Raw genomic sequence first — 22,504 nt, forward strand, 5'->3', positions numbered from 1 at the left:
TGAGTGTGTAATTCCGGCCTGTGGCAGCGGATGCGTTTGACAGGATTCTCCTCAGTGACGGAAACCGGACGCAGGCCTTTGATCTTCAGCAGCAAATCAAATCAGCCTATAAAAGGAGCAGACCAGCACCTCTCCCCGCCCCCCGTCATCCTTCCTCGTATTCCTCCCTCTTCCTCAGGAACTCTCTCAGAGGAGTTGCTCTGTGAGTCAGGCGTTCCGGAGCGTGAACTTCCACAATCTGCCAAGAATTCCCGTTTTTTTCTGAATTTAAAACCGAAATTTCCTCCCCTTTCCAAACATTCAATATTTAAAATTGTAAATTTTTGGAATAGCTCCTCCTGGTGTCTTAAATCCCAAATTAGTTCTGAACCTCAGAGATTCCCACCATCATTTGAAGGTCTTCTGTTTGTGGAATTCTTTTGTTGGTTGAATTTCCTCTAATTAACCCACCCGATCTGAGCTCCCCCTAGTGTAAGCAACACCAGGAGGGTAAGGACTTAATACACGCCCCCTCTGATACATATGAAGCCAAACATTGCCCGGCAGCCGACATAGCGCCGGGTCACCAGCTCCACCAACAGACGCCTGTGCCGGCCAGCATCGCTTTCACAGTGATGAGGGGAGAGAGCGCCATCTACCCACCCGGAGACAGCATGGTCAATTGTGCTCTCTCGGGTTCCGGTCACTGATGGCAAATAGCATCGGGATTTGAACTTGCGACCCTGCAGGTCATAGTGGCACCTAGTGGTACCCTTCAAATCTGTTAAAAATGAAAAGATTATATCAATTTTACATTTAAAATTCTTCACTTCAAACAAATTCAAATTCTCATTCCTTATTTGAGCGCTACTCCTTCAGATCTTCTAAAATCTGCAATCTAAAATATCTAAACTTTCAAATTTCAGAATATTTCATCCTCTCCTCCATCCCTGGTTTGAGAGCTTGTCTGATTTGGCTCTTCGGAAATGTAACTCTGGTATTCGCAATCCAAAATCCCAGAATTCCGAGATGTGCTGGACTGCTGCTGGGGGGTGTTTGTGACTGCTGGGAACTCTCTCTGCTCCCACCCCGTCACTCTCACTCTTCTGCAGCTGGTCTGGCCGCTCTTCCTCTGAACCTCCCGAAGTGAGCAGTGTAAAGCTGGTCCTGCTGGAGGAGGCTGGGCTGGAGGGCTGGAGAGCTGGACTGCATCCGGAACCGGGCCGCTGTCAGTGTGGCTGAAACACACAGCGCTCCGGGACGTCGGCCAACGGGAGTCTGAACAAACCCCTGTTTGGACAGACTGTCCAGAGACGGATATCAGCAGCAGAATCACAGCGGACCTGAACACACCCTCAGCACGGTCCACACACACCCCTCACACTGATCAACAGCTCACACACTAATCAGTACAGCAGTACCTCCACACTTAGTGTGTGTCAACAGACAGACAGAATTCTAGATATACAGAAAGACAGATAGATGACTAGACTAGCTAGCTAAATACACAGACAGATAGATAGACAAATAGATAGACAGACATATAAGACAGACAGACAGTCAGCTAGACAGACAGATAGATAGACAGACAGACAGACAAATAGATAGACAGACATATAGACAAATATACAAATATATAGACAGACAGACAGACAGACGGATATATAGACAGACAGTCAGCTAGACAGACAGATAGATAGATAGATAGACAGACAGATAGCTACACAAACAGACAGATTGACAAACAGATAGATAGATAGACAGACAGACAGACAGGTAGATAGACAGATAGATAGATAGACAGATAGACAGACAGATTGACAAACAGATAGATAGATAGACAGACAGACAGACAGGTAGATAGACAGATAGATAGACAGACAGACAGACAGGTAGATAGACAAACAGATAGATAAACAGACAGACAGGTAGATAGACAGACAGATAGACAGACAGACAGGTAGATAGACAGATAGATAGACAGACAGACAGCTACACAGACAAACAGATTGACAAATAGATAGAAAGACAGACGGACATATAGACAGACAGACAGTCAGCTAGACAGACAGATAGACAGACATGTGAACTCATCCACATTAATCCTCTCTCAGAATGAACAGGAAGCAGTAAGAGAATAAACACACCAACAGCTCGGAGTCTTTACAGCGTTCTCTGTTTCACACGTGCAGCTCAGGACATAGTACAGCATCGCCATCACACACACACACACACACACACACACACACACACACACATTCAGTTTTTAAAGTCCAATGTGTTGCATTGATAAGATGAGAGTTTGTGTAAGAGTGTGTGTGTGAGAGAGAGAGAGAGAGAGAGAGAGAGAGAGAGAGAGAGAGAGAGAGAGAGAGAGAGAGTGTGTGTGTGTGTGTGTGTGTGTGTGAGAGAGGAGCTTCTTCTGATTTTGGCTCAGTATAAAATAAACAGCATCATCAGGAAGTGGACTGCACCATTGTGATTTTGCATAGGAAAATGTTAAACACACACACACACACACACACACACACACACACTTTACAGAGTTTTCAGCATCAAAACAAACAAACCAGTGAGACAGAATCACTCAGTGTCTTTTTTGCAGGGGTTCTTCTCAGAACACACTTCCGCACTGAGGGGATCTATGGGAGTAAATATGGAGTGCGGTCAAAATCTGTCCTCTACTTGTCCTCTGAAGTGTCTATAGAGCCTCAGGTAGCCGGAGCCGAGCCTGTACTGCGGTGTGCGGCCTGCTAACTAAGCTAGGCTAAGCTAAGCTATTCTAAGATGCTAAATTTCAAGACAAAACGTAAACAAACTACAGACCAGTCACTGAACAGCTCCAGACTCCCGACACTGGTCGACCAGCATGACCATCAAGACCAGACTGGTCCACCAGTTTGGCCGACTTCACTAAGCTGGTCAACCAGTCTGATCAGTTTTACCAAATCAGTCAACCAATAGGACCAGGCTGGTCGACCCGCATGACCAACCTAACCGTGCTGGTTCACCAGTAAGACCAGCATGACCACACTGGTCCAACCAGCTTTACCAAACCAGTCAACTGTCAATCTGACCAAGCTGATCGACCAGTATGACCACACTAGTCCAACCGGCTTTACCAGTATGACCAGCTGACAACCAACATGACTAAGCTGGTTGATGAACGTGATCAAGACGACTGACCGGCACGACCAACCTAACCACGCTGGTCCACCAGTACGACCGGCTTGGTCAAGGTGGCCATGCTGGTAGACCAGCTAGTCCATCAGCTGGCTACTCTACTCAAATGACAGTGTACACTTTACTGGTCTGTTAGAGTCTGAGGTTTTCACCAGAATGACCAGCTTTTTTTAACCACCTTGACCATCAAAGACCAGCTGGAGTAGAGCCAGAGCTGAATTTGGGTGGCTGGAGATTTAACCGTTTAATTCCTGCACTGTACGTTGTTCGCATTCCAGCTGGAGATCGCTGGACACATTAATGGTTGCTGGACCTCTCAGTCGGTCAGCAGGTGGTGAGAACTTTCTCTCGGGGTCAACTTTTGACAGTGTCAGCTCTATTGGCTGTGGTGGGAAGATCAGCAGGTTCACAGGAGGAACAGAAATGGGGAAAAAAAACAATAATAAAAAAAATTTAAATTAAAGGGTTTCAGGGTTTTTTTTTGCGTTAAATTACAGACAAACTACAGAAGATCATTCCAGGCGTCAGTGGACGCTGACGGCCCCACGATTTTTTGCCTTTTTTGCATTTAAAAACCACTGTTTACATCACAGACATAAAACATGCTTTCTGTCAGAGTGTCCTCCCAAAGATGACCTGTATTACACACATTCTTAGTCAAAAGTTTGGGCACCCCTGGTCAAATATGGCCTGTATTGTTAATAAGTCCCATCCTCCACAGAGACCCAGTTTAGTAGCTCAGTTTAACATAAAAATGGCATTTATGTAAGTGATATAATTGACAAAAGTATTGGGACACCTGCTTATTTACTATTCCTTCTGACTCAAGGCTATTAAAACGAGTTTCTCCTGCTTTAGTTGGAGGAACTGTCTCTACTGTCTAGGGAGGAAGGCTTTCTACTAGATTTTGGAGGAGTGACATTGCTGTGAGGATTTGATTGCATTCATCTGCAAGAGCTCAACAACAACTCATCATCCACAACTCATCTCCATCACAGCTCTTCCACTGCTCCACAGCTCCTCAATGCTGGGGGGCTTTATACCCCTCTACTAGCCCACGCCCGGCATTAGGCAGCATGGTGCCAATAGGTTCACCTTATTCTATTGGCAGTACTTCTCTACAGGGACTGTGTCAGCAATAGGTGCAACTTAAAGTATCTGAATGAGTTCATTAAAAGGGGTGTCCACAAACTTTTGGATATACTGTTTGCATGATGTTAGACTAAGGGTGCCAAAGCTTTTGCACACTCATACACCAGACGGTGCACAGTCCTGTTATCTGGACCGACCATCTATAAACACACACACACACACACTGACGCAGTTGGACGCTCCTCAAAGTAAGTGTATCGGAACCCCCTCATTACTCTGAATGGCTGGTTCTCACAGTGTGGTCCAAACTGCCCCCGAGATTAAAGATCCGAGCAGGTCTGTGTCAAAACACAAAGCCAGACGAGCCGTAATCCGCCGCCAGCCCAGGCCTGCTGCTCTTCACGCTCGCACGGTGGTCAGATGGTTGACTGTGGATGCTTTACAGATGTCAGCTGAACCTCGCTGACGTTCACCTTACCGTGTCTTCAACCCTACAGCCAGAGCGCTAATCTTAGCGTAGCAGCTCGGTGGAACAGCAGACGATCGTGATCCATCCCTGACCCCAGATTCAGCCAATCAGACGAATGCTAGGAGATGCTAAGCTAATGTTGCTATCAAACATTGGTCATGGACTGGCACCAATCTCATCTTTATATACACACACACAAGAGGACATGCTAAGCTAGCGTTGCTAACAAACACCAGGCTTGGATTGGCACCAATCTCATCTCCATGAACACAACAGGAGATGCTAGGCTAACGTTGCTAACAAACACCGGATCTCCGGTTGTGTTTATGGAGGTGAGGTTGGTGACAATGCGAGTGCTGTGTCTGTTAGCAGTGTTAGCCTAGCGCCTCCCACACGTCCCATCCCGAACACGTCTCGGCTGACCGACTAAATCTGGGGTTGAAGCTCGATGGTCAAGGAACTGCTTAAGTCTAAAGAGTCAGGCTCTGCCCCCCCCCCCCCTCCCTCATTGTCACAGTGTACACACTGACTCCTCCACACAGTGTGTGTGTGTGTGTGTGTCCTCTGTTACACTGGGACAGAGGTCCGGCTTTCAGGTCGTTTAAGGTCAGGAGAGGCCATGAAGTGATAAACTACATTCCACTGGGTCATCTGGAACCGCCAAGTCTGTGTGTGTGTGTGTGTGTCTTTTGTGTATGTGTGTGTTTGTGCATGTGAGTGTGTGTGGGGTCAAGTAGAGGCCGTAGGACGAAGGAGCTCCAGCTGAGACTCAAGAGTAACTCTCTGTAGATGAACCTCCTGCAGAAGAGAGAGAGAGAGAGAGAGAGAGAGAGAGAGAGAGAGAGAGAGAGAGTGAGTGAGTGAGTGAAAGGGAGAGAGAGAGAGAGAGAGAGAGAGAGAGTGAGTGAGTGAAAGGGAGAGAGAGGGAGAGAGAGAGTGTGAGTGAGAGAGAGAGAGTGTGAGTGAGTGAAAGGGAGAGAGAGGGAGAGAGAGAGTGTGAGTGAGAGAGAGAGAGTGTGAGTGAGTGAAAGGGAGAGAGAGAGAGGGAGAGAGAGAGTGTGAGTGAGTGAGAGAGAGAGAGTGTGAGTGAGTGAAAGGGAGAGAGAGGGAGAGAGAGAGTGTGAGTGAGAGAGAGAGGGAGAGAGAGAGAGAGAGAAAGAGTGTGAGTGAGTGAAAGGGAGAGAGAGGGAGAGAGAGACATAGAGAGAGAGAGAGGGAGAGAGAGACATAGAGAGAGAGAGACAGAGAGGGAGAGAGAGACATAGAGAGAGAGGGAGAGAGAGACATAGAGAGAGAGAGACAGAGAGGGAGAGAGAGACATAGAGAGAGAGAGACAGAGAGGGAGAGCGAGACATAGAGAGAGAGGAGGAGAGAGAGACATAGAGAGAGAGAGACATAGAGAGAGAGAGAGATTGATCAGTGATAAAAACATAAACCTTACATCAACTAAGTTAAACTCCTGAAACACACACACACACACACTCACACACACACACACTCACACACACTCACACACACATACACACACACACACACACACACACACTCACACACACACACTCACACACACACACTCACACACACACACTCACACTCACACACACACACACACACACTCACACACACTCACACACATACACACACATACACACACACACACACACACACACACACACACTCACACACACACACTCACACACACACACACACACTCACACACTCACACACTCACACACACACACACACACACACACACACACACACACACACACTCCAGACACATTGTGAGCAGTTGCTGCTGAATGTTCTATTTCGAACAGGCCAGTTGAGAAAGCATGTGTGTGTGTGTGTGTGAGTGTGTGTGTGTGTGTGTGAGTGTGTGTGTGTGTGTGAGTGTGTGTGTGTATTTTAAGAAGGTAAATGAAAGGGTCTGTTTCTGCAGGCTGTATTATCTGACACATGAGAGTGTGTGTAGAGTCTCGCACAGTCAGCTGACCCGACCGGCCTTAAACACACGATGATGGGAAACACAACACCTCCGGATCTGCTAATAGGAGTGACATCTGTGTGTGTGAGTGTGTGTGTGAGTGTGTGTGTGTGTGTGTGGCACTGATTTATATATGTTACCAAAGTGCTGAAAATAACCCTGAACACAGGGACTCGGAGCTGATCCCCCACTTTCAAACTCCTTAAATAGAGTTCTTCAATGGTTCCTTTTAGACCCAAGAACCAACTCAGCCAACCACCCGGAAGCCTAAAGGGTTCTTTAAAGCAAAAAAAGGGTTCCACCATTGGCGAACAGTGGCAATTTCAGTCCAACACCATTTAAGGTGGAGCGGGAAAATTCGGAGAAGTCGCCAACCTCAACTCCATCCCAATACCAGAGCTGTGGTGTTAGGAGGGGCTGTGGAGGTTTGCATCCATGGCACCAGAATGTATTAATCCATGCCTGGAGTCCAGACCTCAGCATCACTGGATGTGTCTGGGATGGGGCTAGGGGCTTGTATCCAGGTCTGATGCGTTGGCTAGAGGCGGCACTCTGAAGTGATGTAGGGAGTGAAGAAGTGAGCGCCATCTACCCACCCGGAGAGAGCAAGGCCAACTGTGCTCCCTCTGGCTCCGGCTGCTGATGGCAAGAGGTGCTTGATTTTATACACCTGTGGTGGCAATGGGACTGAATGAAACACCTGAACGTTAATGATTAAGAGGTGTCCGAATACTTTTGTCCATATAGTGTGTATATATATTTCTCTAGAACACTCCCACCAACATGTTTAACAGATCTCCCAATCTAACTTGCACGTAATGGACATTTTGACGGTCAGTGAGGTCAGTGAAGGGTGCTCAGACTTTTGCACGGTGTTGTGTCTGGGTGTGTGTGGTACCTTCAGCTGCTGCTGTAGTTCACTGTTTAGCCGTGTTAGCACTGCGTTTGTCTCCTTATTCTTCCTGATGGCCATCTGAATCTCCTTCTTCTGCCTGGCAGGCAGCCTGAAACACACACCCTCCGTTACACTCCCCGTCTCACTCTCTCACTCTCACGTAAACACATGCCATTACACACACACACACTTAGACACACACACACATTACCACAGCGTCAGAACAAATGTTAGCACAGCTCCTCTGTGGCAGCAGGAGGTCACAGGTCAAGCATGTGTGTGAGCGGAGTGGAGGGGAATAGCGCTCCTCAGCTCCTCTCTATTGTCTGTAAAGCTTTTTACCTTTTAACACCTCCGACCTGCTCACACACCTGACTCAGGAAGAGTAGGCTGATGAGGGACACTGACTCAGATAAAGGCTTCGGTAACGGAGGGCTTTGATGAGATCATTTACTGACATAATGTGTCCAAAAGATTGTGGACACCCCTTTGACTGAATGCATTCAGCTTTTTTTAAGCTGCACCCATTGCTGACACAGATGCAAATACACACACACACACACACACACACAGCTTGTCTAGTCCTTGTGGAGAGGTACTCTCTGGAGCAGATAGTAAACATGACCCTCTTGGCACCATACTGTCTAATGCCAGGCGTGGGCTTGTAGAGGGGTATAAAGCCCCCCAGCATTGAGCTGTGGAGCAGTGGAACTACTGTGCCCTCTGGAATGAAGGTGGAGCTTCAGCCAGTACTTTTGATGGATGAGTTGGGGAGTTGGGGACGATGGAGGTGGGGTGGTGATCATCATCCAACATCCTGACCTCACTAACGCTCTTGTAGCTGAATGCAATCAAATTCTCACAGCTCCAACTAAATCTAGTAGAAAGCCCTAGACAGTGGAGGCAGTTACTCCAAAAAAAGCAGAAACTCAGAAACTCTTTTTGATACCATTGATTTCAGCTGGGCAGGTGTCCCAATACTTTTGTCCATGTAGTGTATGTGAAACCTGTTAGTTTGGGTTAGTCTGATTAGTCCAATAATGTCTGGAAAGTCGCCTCAGGAAACCGAGGGAAGTGAGATCAGGAAGGGAATCGGACAGAAACATGGACTAAGTAAAGATAACCGCCGTCTAACTGACCTTTGGCCTGTTTTGGGCACTGTGGTTGGGGTGGAGCTTGAGTAGGCGGTGCCTGAGAGTGTAACAGTGTTCTGGCCTTCAGGATGGAGCTTCCGCCGCATGGGCTTCTGCGGGGCGTGGCCTTGGAATAACACTGAAGGGTCCTGGGAAAGAAATGGAGCTGTTAAAGCTGAGCAATGCAAGTAAATATTACAAATAATTCATACTGGATATTAATGTTATTAGAGCTTCATACTGGATATTAATGTTATTAGAGTTTAAATCTGGATATTAATGTTATTAGAGTTTAAATCTGGATATTAATGTTATTAGAGCTTCATACTGGATATTAATGATATTAGAACTTCATACTGGATATTAATGATATTAGAGCTTCATACTGGTTATTAATGTTATTAGAGCTTCATACTGGATATTAATGATATTAGAGCTTCATACTGGTTATTAATGTTATTAGAGCTTCATACTGGTTATTAATGTTATTAGAGCTTCATACTGGTTATTAATGTTATTAGAGCTTCATACTGGATATTAATGTTATTTTATATTTATATCTGTTTGTTGTTCTAGAGTGTCAGTAAATTCACTGATGATGAGCAGCACTGAAGGTAAGAAGGTAAGGGCAGTGCTTACTGTTTTGGAGCCCGGCGAGGCCTCTGTGGTGGGGCCAACTGTCCTCAGGGGGCCAAGGGCCTGAGTGGGTTGTCCAGACTCCTCCTGAGAGTGAGAGAGAGAGAAGCCTCATGATGTTTATTACAATCAATCAGACGAGAAGCTGAAGCTCTGGAGTGGGAGATGATTTGGGTGGTAGAATTGCAACTCGGCTTCCCTGAGCAACAGCACCATGCAGTGGTGGGACTGTAGCATAGCACTCTGTCTGAAAACCTGCAGCCTTGTAACTTACACAGATCAGCACCAAATGACATGACACACACACACACACACTGTCTGTTACAGGTTTAGCAGCATCTGTAAGACATCTGTATGAGATGTAATCACTGCCAAATACTGCCCCTCCATCCCTCTATCTATCCATCCATCTGTCAGTCCATCTATCCATCCATTCATTTATTTACCTACCCCTATATCTATCTACCGCACTTTCAGCCTGCCTGCCAGTCTGCCAGTCTGCCAGTCTGTCTGTCTGTCTGTCTGTCTGTCGGCCTGTCTCTCCATCCATCTTGCTGTAGTGGATGGCTTCAGGCTTTTGATGTTTTAGAACCCTGACTAAAGAATTTCATGCTGATCTCAGGTTCCCTCTCACGGCTTCAGCGGGAGCAGGCAGGAGCTGAGCAGTGGAGAAGGTGAGGAGGTGAACAGCAGCCATAAAGCTGAAAAAGTGCCAGCCAGGTGCTTTACTGACTCTGGAGAGGCGTGAGAAAAAGGAAAGTGTGAAATATGGAGCTCATACGAGTCTCTGCAGAACAGCCTGCAGCCTACAATCCATCAAACACACAGAGCTTCATCATCCCAGCGTATTATCAGAGGGTAGAGTTTCAGTATATCAGCAGTAAATCACACAACATCAGCAATAACGAAAGTGCTCATACTGCCTGTGATGTATGAGTGTGTGTGCGTGTGTGTGTGCCTGTGAATGTGTGTGTGTGTGTGTGGGAAAATGAAGAATGCATGTGCTGGAAAAAGTACCCTGGAGCAGTCAGTAAGATGGTGTAAGAACTGTGGGAAATCCCGTCTCCTGTATGTGTGTGTGTGTGTGTGTGTGTTTAGAAGGCTGCCAAATGATTAATACAGTAAATTACTGATAATGAATTCATACCAGATTGAGTAATTAATTGTAATTAATTCAATTTACATATTTAAATTTACACTCACTTTAGTTATTTAGTTCAACTGATCATAAATAATCACATTACTTGGTGAATCACAATTAATCACAGGTAGAGTTAATTACAGGTAGACACTCATACCGGCTTTATGTTTATTTGGGTTTATTCTAACGTTATATAGAGTTAATTACAGGTAGATAATCTCACTGACCACTGACTTTGTTTATTAGGGGTTATTCTGATGTTATATAGAGTTAATTACAGGTAGACGCTCTCACTGACCACTGACTTTATGTTTATTTGGGTTTATTCTAATGTTATATAGAGTTAATTAGGGTGGTTGTGTTTGTTTATTTGGGTTTATTCTAATGTTATATAGAGTTAATTACAGGTAGACACTCTCACTGACCACTGACTTTCTGTTTATTTGGGTTTATTCTAATGTTATATAGAGTTAATTACAGGTAGGCACTCTCACTGACCACTGACTTTATGTTTATTTGGGTTTATTCTAATGTTATATAGAGTTAATTACAGGTAGACACTCTCACTGACAACTGACTTTTTGTTTATTTGGGTTTATTCTAATGTTATATAGAGTTAATTACAGGTAGACACTCTCACTGACCACTGACTTTATGTGTTTTTGGGTTTATTCTAATGTTATATAGAGTTAATTACAGGTAGACACTCTCACTGACCACTGACTTTCTGTTTATTTGGGTTTATTCTAATGTTATATAGAGTTAATTACAGGTAGACACTCTCACTGACCACTGACTTTATGTGTTTTTGGGTTTATTCTAATGTTATATAGAGTTAATTACAGGTAGACACTCTCACTGACCACTGACTTTCTGTTTATTTGGGTTTATTCTAATGTTATATAGAGTTAATTACAGGTAGACACTCTCACTAACCACTGACTTTATGTTTACCTCCTCTTTGAACTTGCTGAAGTCTGCAAAATGGGGCTGCTGCACGGCCTGCTGGGAGTTTTCCGCCCCGGGGAGGTAGTGGGGGATCTGCTGAGGGTGAAGAGACGCGCTGATTATTACACTTAGTGTTTTTTTGTTAGTGTGTGTTGTTATATAGCCTATATCTGTTTATTCAGCAGGTTCATAGCACTTTCTTACTGATGTGAGTTTACCTGTGAGGCTGGAGGTCGAGGGGGCAGGGCAGGAGGTGGGGGCAGCCAGCCACCTTTACTCCCTAGAGACCCAGAGACAAACACATAAACATAAAGTGGTGTGAGCAGCTTCTCCACTGCATTCAGTCTTAACCATGCTGTGTGTCCTCACTTCCAGGCCCGTAGGAACAGCAGCTCCTCAGAGGTAGAGAAGTGGCTGCCAGTCGGGAGGAGGTTTCACTACAGGTCTTACTGCGGCCGTATTTTTGGAACGCTTTCAGTAACGCTTTTAGTCCAGCTGCTGATAGAACCGGGTTTCATTAAGGACTGAACACCAGTGATTCAGATCCCCGTTGGGCCGCCACAACAGATCTGAGCTTTCGAGGCATCAGGGACTCCACAAGATCTCCGGAAGTGTCCTGTGGTATCTGCACACCTCCAGATGTTAGATGAGGTCCTGCAAGTTGTGAGGGTGGGGTCTCCATGAGCATCAGTGGGTCTTATGTGCTCATAACACTTGAAGGTGATGCAGGTGTAGAAGCAGGTAAAATGGGCAAGCATAAGAATCCGAGACACTTTGACAAGAACCAGACTGTGACGTTCTAGGTCTTGTGGGGTGTTCCAGTGGTATTCAGTGGTCAGTACCTACCAAAAGTGCTCCAAAAAAAGGACAAGGACAGGGTAGTGGCTGCCCTAGGCTCACTGATGCTCATGGAGGCCCCGCCCACCTCCCAGATACTATCGGAGATCTTCAGAGGTGCTGTGGCGTAGATGCCTGGATGGGTCAGAGCTGTTGTGATGGCACCAGGTGGGCCTACGCACAATATGAGGCAGGTAGTTTCATTACTTTGGTCCACTTCGGTCTCACAAGCAGAGAACCTGTGTAGAACGTGCAGGTTCTCATCTTTCTGTCCAGATCTGAAGTGTGTGCAGGTATTATTCACCCTGTCCGCTCTGCTGGAAGAGCTTGTTGAGGTCGAGGGAGGAGGCGCGCGAGTGTGTCTTCTGAGGACGTGGCGGGGGGGTTGGAGGCTCCTCCACTTTCTTCATAGCGTCGTCTATGGAGGTGCTGGAATAGGACCTGTGGGAGATACACACAGACCTAGAACCGAAACCCCTACACAGAACACTGATATTTAACCAGCGCAGTCAGACCTGTATGTTACCTGGGTCTCGTTCTTGACTTGACGCTAAGGTCCAGCTCCTGTGGAGGATCTGAAACACACAGAGAGGTAAAACTGTGAGCAGCAGAAATAACAGCAGTGAAGCTTCTGCAACAGAGCTTCTGCAATGAAGCCACAGGGTTAGATTAGCAGGTGCTGGTCAACACGTCCCACGCTGAGGACCATTCAGGGCAGTTGTGGGGTCAGTTCTGGAGATGGTAAGTGTACTGTGAGAAGTTTTCTACTGCTGATATAAGGCCTAAAACTGACCAGCCATAACATTAAAACCACCTGGCTAATACTGGTGAAGACCTTTGTGATACCTTTGTGATATCTGGACACCTTCAGACATTAGCTGTAATTTTGAGAGTGAGGTGGGACCTCCATGAGCACCCTGTTGCCAGTTCACCAGTTGTCCTTCCTTGTAGCACCTTTGATGGGTACTGACCACTGCATACCAGGAAAACCCCACAACACCTGACCTGCTGACACATCACACCTTCAAGAACTGACTGATATCTCCACCCCTTGACGGGAGCCGCTGGAACCAGATCATCAACGTTCTTCACTTCACTTGGCTTCGGTTTTAATGTTATGGCTGATTGGTGCTTGGACCCCTGTGGTTGCGCTTGGCCACTCTCCAGCAGAAGCACTGCTTCCAGATGTCCGTATATCCTTATATCACTCCCCTCTTCACAGACTTGGGTCTTCTCCACCAACCCAAACATGCACTTGGGGCGTGGAGAAGAAGCCTCCTCATGATCCCTGACCTCGTGTTCCTGATAGACCGAGAGATAACGCTACACAAGATCAGTCCGGGGAAGCCGTGTGTATTTCTGCAGCACACTCAGGCCGAAGCAATAACATGGAGGAACGTCAGAAGTAGCGCCAGATATCTGTTTATTCCAATATTTCTGAGCTAGGATGAAAGGGGGAGTCTGAACGAGGATGAAAGTGGAGTTTCTGAGATTACAGGAGAAGATCTGAAAGACCAAATAAAAAGGGCAGCAGAAGATCAAAAGGATTTGTGTTCATAAAACACAGCGGCTGCAATAACTACATCTATTCATATTACACAACCACACTCACTGGCCACTTTATTAGAAACACTTGTCTTGTGTTACCACTCACTGGCCACTTTATTGGAAACGTCTGCCTTGTGCTTTCACTCACTGGCCACTTTATTAGAAACACCTAACTTGTACTTTCACTCACTGGCCACTTTATTAGAAACACCTACCTATCGCTTCAACTCACTGGCCACTTTATTAGAAACGCCTAACTTGTACTTTTACTTACTGGCCACTCTATTGGGACCCCCAGAGATACACAGGCTAATCTGATGCTAATTCAATGTATGTGTGTGTGTGTGTGTGTGTGTGTGTGTGTGTTACCTGGTTTTAAAGTGCTGGTCCGCTGTGCTTGCTGTGCTTGCTGTGCTTGCTGGTCTTGTGGATCTGCTTCTCTCTTGGGACTGAATTCTGCAGATGAAGCAAACCTCTCAGTCATGCAGCAGCTCAGAGGAGCCCTCACTCAGAGATCATGATGGAGGAGTTACAGGTGGAGAATAAGGTGGAGGTGCTTTTAGTTGGTGTTCTTACCTAGCTTATGCATCTCCTCTCTGACGTCCTGCTGATTGATCAAACCCATTTCCTGTGTCGGAGAATCAAACAGAACAAGGTGAACCCAGAAAACAGTGTACCTGAGTGTCCAGTACAACTGTCCAGTGTACCTGAGAGTCCGGTATACCTGCCCAGTGTACCTGAATGTCCAGTATACCTGCCCAGTGTACCTGAATGTCCAGTATACCTGTCCAGTGTACCTGAGTGTCCAGTCCACCTGCACTATGATTATTCAGTATGTGCTGTGTATTTATTCAGTATTCATTATGAATCATTTCAGAACACACTATGAATTATTCAGTATATCCAGTCATTCAATAATCATTCAATAATGTAATTTGCTCAGTATCCATTATGAATTAGAAGGGTTTACCGTTGCTCTGGGTGTCGCTGAGTCAAACACAATGAGAGGCTGAGTGTTCTGTAAAATAATCACAGAGTTATAAACATGAATTTATAAATATATACATTTATTTATATAGAATTATATCAGTATAATTAGTGATTTGAATGAGGCTGTATTAATATATTCCTGTATAGAAATCTACATCATCTATATCTGCAGCTCTTACAGCCAAATCCCTCCTGAGCTCGGGGGTCTCTCCTCTCCTGTAGGCGGGTTGTTTACATTCATATAGAGGCCTAACCGCCTCACCTGCAGCCCACAGTAAAGATCTCTGGAACCAAGCTGTTAATGAATTACAGTCCTATCTACTGTCCTAGCTGAAACCATGACAACCCAAAGAACCATCTGAATGCTTAAAGTGAGTGTGTGTGTGTGTGTGTGTGTGTGTGTGTGTGTGTGTGTGTGTGTGTGATTACCTGCAGTGGCGGCAGGCTCTGCTCTCCGAAGGCCGCTCGGAGTGTGTGTGGGAGTCTCTCAGGTAGAGGATAGCCGTTCTTCCTCGCCACCACCAGGTGGAAAGCAGTGCAGAATTCTGGGAAACTGAGGGCTCCGTCCCGATCCATGTCACTCAGCTCCCTGCAAGGGCAGGGCTTATTACCAAAGTGCACAACAAGTGTTCATAATAAACAGTAATAAACATGTAATTGAATGTTCTGAGGTGTAATAAACAGGCAGTTTACGGTTCTATAGTGTAATTAACATGTAATTAAACATTATACAGTGTAATAAACAGGTAGTTTATGGTTCTATTGTGTAAGAAACATGCAATGAAACATTATGCAGTACAATAAGCATGTATGTAAACTGTATGTAGTGTAATGAGCATGCAGTATGTGGTTCTAGTGTAATAAACATGTAGTTAAACATTATGTGATGTAATAAACATGCATTTTGTGGTTCAATAGTGTAATAAAGATGTCACTGAACATTCTGCAGTGTAATAAACATGCAGGTTATGGTTCTATAGTGTAATAAACATGCAATTGAACATTCTGCAGTGTAATAAATGTGTAATAGAACATTATGCAGTACAATAAACATGTATTTGAACATTATGCAGTGTAATAAGCATGCAGTTTATGGTTCTAAAGTGTAATACACGTGTAATTGAACATTCTGCAGTGTAATAAACGTGCAGTTGGACTTACCAAATATGAGAAAGCTCAGGAATGGGCAGCTTTGACTTTGTGAAGAAGTTTTTTGCAACAGTGCCTGAAAGCAGAGCACATTATTGCTGTTCAGTAAAGCAGAGACTGAGGGAGGAAACGGAGAACCGTTCTGGCCCTGCTCAGCTGAAAGCTTCATAATGAGCTCATGCTGAGAAGAACCAAAAACTTGCCAAAGGCTCGGACATGACCAAGGAAGACCAGAGGAACTTCACTCAGCATGCTGATGAGCTCCATCCATACACTTACACTCAGCATTACACTTCAGCAAGTTCACACAGCACAAAATCACAACTCTCAAAATCCCAGCAGCACCTGTTCAGTCCTGGGATTCGAACCCACAAACCTTCCAGATCCTGGAGGATACTGACCCAGTATAAGGCCGCTGAGGTCAGGCTGAAGAGTTCTGAACTGGTGAGTGTAGTACTGCAGCTGTTCCACAGTGATCCTCCAGGGGTCATCAGAGTACTCCACCATCTGCTCCACAGACGGAGCCTGAGCGAGAACGAGAGAGAGAGTGAGCGAGTAAGATCATTATAACTATATAATCCTCACTGATTCAGCTGATTTTTCAACATTTCTGAAACACTCGGTTCTAGATAACCTCCCCCAGTCAGAGCTGGAGTTCTACAGTGGAGGTTCTAGATAACCTCCTCCAGTCAGATCTGGGTTCTACAGTGGAGGTGAAGGGAAGCAGACGTCTGAAGCTCTAATAAACTGAAGCTCCTCACAGAAAGTTCTTCACCTAATGGTGATGAAGACGCTGCCTGATGCCTGAGACACGGTTCTACCAGAGTTCTGAGAAGAGTTCGGCTCTAGAACCTGCTTTTAAAATCAGATCATTAAAATGGTGGAGGGATACATGCTGCAGGGTGTTGTGCGGCTACAGAAAGTAGTCCCTAAAGAAAACTGGATTAGTTGAGATTCTCCACTATTTTACCACCATCATCATCATCATCATCATCCATATAAAACTCAGAATACGAGTGTAGCTGCACTGGTGGGTTTGGATAGGAAATAAATTAAGGGCTGTATCTGTGTTGTAGTCATGGTGACCAACTCCTAGTTCCATTTACCAGCACTGAAATTATATATATATATTATATACAGTACCTGTGGCACGGCTGGTGGGTCTGGTGCTGGTTTGAGTGTGTAGTGGCTTGGAGAGGAATTCTCTTGGACATTCACACGAGCCTGTACCTGACCATCATAGGCTACAGAAAGAGAGAGAGAGAGAGAGAGAGAGAGAGAGATTTAGTTAGACAGCCTGGGAATCATCATGCAGTCAGGGTGAGAGACCCAGACAGATAATCATCACATGATCGGCACAGAGAAATGATGAAAGGCAGAGGCTGATTTCAGAAGAGAAGAAGAAAGGAGGAGTGAGGAGAGATGAAGAGCAGATTAAAGGGAGCTCTGAGAGCTGATAACACATTAAAGGCTGATAACTGACTCTCTGCTCACTCGCTTCTTCTCCAGGTGCTATGGGAGCGTTCTGGCTCGTTACCCGTCATTAAGCACTTTTTATTGTTACTGTTTTAAGAGCTGGTGGTTGTTGCTAGGTTACAGGTAAATAAAGTGGACTGGTACTTGGGTCATTGGGGCAGTATGCTGTACAGTACACAGTATACACACTCATAGAACGCCTCTCAGCCAATCACAGCTGTGAGGCTGGAACTGACTGTGGCGTAATGGTTAATACACATCACTGCTGTCCAATTCTGGATGAATGGACCAATAGAAACGCTCTAAATGACTTGAAATATGACGTCCATTTAGAGTTGGGGACGTTTCTGGCTTCTCCTGTAAAGTCATCATTGTAGACATGCATTTTTTTTTTTTTTTGATAATGATGATATTCATATTTGGAGCAAAAAACCTTCAAAACGTCAACTTTACAGGAGGAGGTAAAAACGCCTTAACTTTTAATGGAAGCCAATGAGAAAAGACTTTATTCCAAGTCATTTTGGAGCATTTCTACTGGTCCATTCATCAGGAAATTCTAATATAATATAAAGACCAACTGTCAGATTCACATTATGACAAAAAGTGAAAATGGCAAAATCGTAGAGATACACGACAATATGCAATTATTGCATAACAATTAACACTGATTAACAAATTATTAGTTAATGATGATGTTATTCGAAAGTTAATAATAATAATTAAGTTGTTTATTAAGTTGCTGGTAATATATAGTTTATGTTAGATACCCCAGGTATCTCTAACACCTCACTCTGGAAGCTCCCTGACAGCCGGAGAGTGAAGGTCAGCCAGGCTGAACTCAAAGCCTGACCCGAGGGCTTTCTGAAGTCCTGGAGTTGCCTGGATACCAGCTGATCGCTTAATAGTGCTGATCTCCCAGGTTCAGATTCAGGAAGTACAGACGCTTTGGGAATACTTTACTGGCAGGAAGCCAACGCTGTACATTTCACAATCAATAATTCAGCTGCATTAGAAAGTGTGAGAAAGTGCTGAGTCGGACGTTTTCAGCCAGCCTCTGAATAATCATCCGGACAGCCACTCGTACTCGCTCTCGCTGACGGTGCAACTCTACTGTTCAGCACTGAAGTAAACGCCTCACTAAACAGAGTTCATGTTTACAGGTGTTCAGATCCGCACTTCAGTGGAGAGCAGAGATGTGGTCAGACTGGGGAGAGATGTGACCAGTCAATTAGAAAGGGGGGGGGTTATAGACAAACAGACAGATCAATAGACAGACAGATGCAGACAGACAGATAGAAAGACCCACAGACAGACAGACAGATCGATAGACAGAGATATACAGATAAACAGACAGAAAAACCCCCACACACCCACAGACAGACAGACAGGTAGACAAACATACAGATAGACAGACAGATAGATCAATAGACAGACAAATACAGACAGACACACAGACAGACAGAGATATACAGAAAGACAGACAGAAAAAGACAGATACACCCACAGACAGACAGGTAGACAAACATACAATAGACAGATACAGACAGACACAGCTAGATAGATAGACACAAAGACAGACAGGTACACAAATATACAGAGAGACAGACAGATAGATCAATAGACAGACAGATACAGACAGACAGACAGATATACACAGATAGATACAGATAAATAGATAGACACACAAAGACAGACAGATAGACAGACAGGCAGACAAACATACAGATAGACAGACAGATAGAAAGACAGACAGATAGACAGACTGATAGACAGACAGACAGAGAGATAGACAGCTTGAGTTGTTCCTGCTAGGACAGGATCAGAGAGGGGTCTTACCCAGCATGGACTCGGCTCCATTCCTCTGCATGCTGAAAGGACTGCTGTGATTGGCTGGTGGGGAATGGATCAGGCACCGACGCTCCTGTAGGGAAAAACTGCTTTAGGAAAAAGCTGGAAACAACAGGAACGTCTTCTATTGAACCAAACGCAGGGCATACCGTCGTCCACCAGCATGACCAGCCTGACCAAACTGGTCAGTAAGAATGGTCGAACTGGTAGGCCAGTACAGGGTTTGTTGTTGCTGGATGAGCAGCTTTTTTAACCACCCTGACCATCAAACATCTGCTTAGTCCACCTGAAGGGGGCAATGTCGAGGCGAGTGAGTGACAAGGGTGGAGAAGGGGCGGAGCTGGACATCAAAACTGCTTATTTGGTAACACCAGCTAATCGTCACATACGCTAGCTAGCTGAGCACCGTCATGCAGAGTGATGGGGGTGGGTTGTTGCTGAAAGGGTGTGCTACCCACCTAGAGAGAGAGAGTTAGGCCAGTTATGCTTTATTCTCATAGCCTGAGGAAACAGGGCCAACGCTTAGACGACAACACCACCTGGTAGCCCTCTGTGGACCTTCTGAACATGAAACTATGATGGACCCATTATATATTTCTTCATAGCAGCACAGAATTCAGGTCCAGAAAGTAAAAATCCATCACAGGATTTTGCTCCAACTGTTCCAGCTGGTAACTTTAAGCTAATAAAACTGGTAACTTTCAGGTAATAAAATTGATAACATTAAGCTAATAAAAGTGAATAGCTTAAAGTTACCTGTTTAATTATTTAATTAATTAATTAGCTAATAGTTACCAGTTTAATGTTACCAGTTTTATTAGCCTTAAGTTGTTCATTTTCTAAAAAAAGGTAAAGTTAAAGGTGCACGTATTTGTCACTGTACAGTGTACTCTGTACAGCAAAATGTGTCCTCCACATTTAACCCATCTGTGGTAGTGAACACACACTCACACACTCACACACACTAGTCAACTAGGGGCAGTTAGTACACACACACCCAGAGCGGTGGGCAGCCAACTCCAGCGCCCGGGGAGCAGAGAGGGTAAAGGGCCTTGCTCAAGGGCCCAACAGTGGCAGCTTGCCAAGCCCGGGAATCGAACCCACAACCCTGTTATCGATATCCCGGCGCTCTAACCGCTGAGCCACCACTGCCCCACTAAAATTAAAGTTACACATTTTTAATTAAAGTTACCAGTTTATTTTATTAAAATTATACCAGTTAAATTAGAATGCTCTTATTACAATTACCATTTTTTAATTACAGTTATCAGTTTTATAAGCTTGAATTTACCAGTTTGATTAGCTTTAAGTTGCTGGATTTTTATAAAGTTAAAGTTACCAGATTCATAAACTCAATATTACAAATAAAACTGGTAATATTCAGGTAATAAAACTGGTAGCATTAAGCTAACTTTAAGCTCCAACTGAGCTGGAATAGTTTTATTTTCTGGACCTGAATTTTTCATCTGTAACAGCACAGCCCTCGCAGTTCACCCTGAGGTCAGCTGGACAGAGCCTCTCTCTTCTGTCTGTAAACACCTCTGTCTCGCTTGCTGGATGCTGTCAGCAGACGATATGAACATGTACACCAAACAAGGCCTGTGTGTGTGTGTGTGTGTGTGTGTGTGTGTGTGTGTGTGTTCACTGCGCTGGCTGCCGATAACCCACACGGCTCGGCCTTGACCTCACACTCCCCTGAGCTCCGTTATCTCTCACTGAGACGCCACGAAAGCTAACCTGCAGCTCTGGAGTGACCGGCTGCATCCGGATTAGCGGCTAATCCTCACAGCGCTACACCTTTAGCTGTCCAGAACAAACTCAGTTAGCACGAGTTCACTGGATTAGCAGTTCTGTGCTAACTGTATTTAACCATTCCCTTTCCCACAGTTTACAGTAACACAGGATACAGTAACACTGGGTACAGTAACACTGGATACAGTAACACTGGATACAGTAACACGGGACGGAGCCTGGATAAATTACCCATCCCATTATTTACCACATTTAGACTGAATTAGCTTTTACAGCTTTACTGTAAAAACTCGGCTAAAAAATACGGTTTCTTTTTACCTAAAGTTACAGTTTTTCTACACGTAAAGTTTCCAGTTTAAATAGCTTATAGTTACCAGTTTAATAAGCTTATAGTTACCAGTTTAATAAGCTAATAGTTACCAGTTTAATTAGTTTAATGTTATCAGCTTAATAAGCTTATAGTTACCAGTTTAATTAACTTAGTTACCTGTTTAATTAGCTAATAGTTACCAATTTAATTAGCTAATAGTCACCAGTTTTTTTCATTAAAACTACCAGTTTTTAAAATTAAAGTTACTAGTTTTTTTAAATAAAGTGACCAGTTACACATTTTGTAATTAAAGTTACCAGTTTGTTTTATTAAAATTACCAACTTTTACACCAGTTAAATTAGAATTTTCTTATTACAATTACCATTTGTAAAGTTATCAGTTTAATTAGCTTAAAGTTACCAGTTTGTAAATAAATTTACCAGTTCGATTAGCTTTAAGTTGCTGGATCTCATAAAGTTAAAGTTACCAGATTCATAAACTCGATATTGCCAGTTGTATTAACCTGTAGTTGCTGGTTTTGTGAACTTATCTGTGTTGTCTGCTTTACTATCTTAATTATATGTTTCATAAATTTACATTTACTTGAAATGAACATGCTAAAAATATTTAATTATTAAAGACACTGTTGAAATAAATTAAATTCTGAATTTAATTCTGAAAATGCCGTCAAATGTTTTCTTAAAGTTATGGTTTTAAAAACTTTTCCCACCGTTTTCGTGTTCTACCATCAAAAAGTAAACTAGATCATAGATTTGAATATGAATTATCTCATGAATTCGCAAATTAGGACTTAGGACTCATCATAGGAGGCAACTGCAATCCCATCCCTTTGTCATCAGTCAGTTTTTGGGTGGAGGTTCATGTGTAGCTTGGCTGTATTTACTCATGAAGTCCACTGCTCTGCCGTCACCCTGCTTCAGTGTAAATCCAGGATACAGGGCTAAGCACCCTGATCCTGTTTCCTCTCTCGCGATGTCTCCTTACCGGCCCTGATGCCAGACGGTCAGGTTTACAGGAAAGGTTGGGCTGGGTGGCGGTCAGCAGCTTCTGGGCCACAAACGGTCTGCTACTGAAGAAGCTCAGAAGTGCTCAGAACCACACCCCTCTGC

The 22,504-nt window shown here is 44.5% G+C and overlaps 1 protein-coding gene across 2 annotated transcripts; it reads right to left on the reverse strand.

Annotated features, from left to right (window-relative positions):
• Positions 1 to 5,387: 5,387 nt before the first annotated feature.
• Positions 5,388 to 22,504, reverse strand: reps2 (RALBP1 associated Eps domain containing 2). Of its 2 annotated transcripts, none has more exons than XM_072672136.1 (17): positions 22,380 to 22,504; positions 19,300 to 19,384; positions 17,131 to 17,231; positions 16,389 to 16,512; positions 16,000 to 16,063; positions 15,268 to 15,427; positions 14,819 to 14,866; positions 14,425 to 14,476; positions 14,218 to 14,304; positions 12,827 to 12,875; positions 12,605 to 12,741; positions 11,682 to 11,743; positions 11,470 to 11,556; positions 9,378 to 9,461; positions 8,745 to 8,887; positions 7,609 to 7,714; positions 5,388 to 5,521 (listed from the first exon to the last, which is right to left on the reverse strand). In XM_072672136.1, the coding sequence occupies exons 2-17, from the start codon at positions 19,328 to 19,330 to the stop codon at positions 5,453 to 5,455; spliced, it is 1,404 nt and encodes a 467-aa protein (XP_072528237.1). In that variant the 5' UTR covers positions 19,331 to 19,384; positions 22,380 to 22,504; the 3' UTR covers positions 5,388 to 5,452. The 2 variants fall into 2 exon arrangements, with proteins under 2 accessions (XP_072528237.1, XP_072528236.1); XM_072672135.1 differs by having other exon boundaries at positions 11,470 to 11,559.

Source organism: Salminus brasiliensis, unplaced genomic scaffold (assembly GCF_030463535.1).
Source record: "Salminus brasiliensis unplaced genomic scaffold, fSalBra1.hap2 scaffold_78, whole genome shotgun sequence".
Lineage (NCBI taxonomy): Eukaryota > Metazoa > Chordata > Actinopteri > Characiformes > Bryconidae > Salminus > Salminus brasiliensis.

Bases quoted from the DNA above. Each gene is read 5' to 3' on its own strand.
- reps2 (XM_072672135.1), bottom strand. From the start codon at position 19,330: ATGCAGAGGAATGGAGCCGAGTCCATGCTGG. The intron at 11,744-12,604 runs GTGAATAATACC...CTGGGTCTCTAG, and splicing joins CTTCCAGCAGAGCGGACAGG to GGAGTAAAGGTGGCTGGCTG. The intron at 8,888-9,377 runs GTAAGCACTGCC...TTTCTTTCCCAG, and splicing joins CCTCGCCGGGCTCCAAAACA to GACCCTTCAGTGTTATTCCA.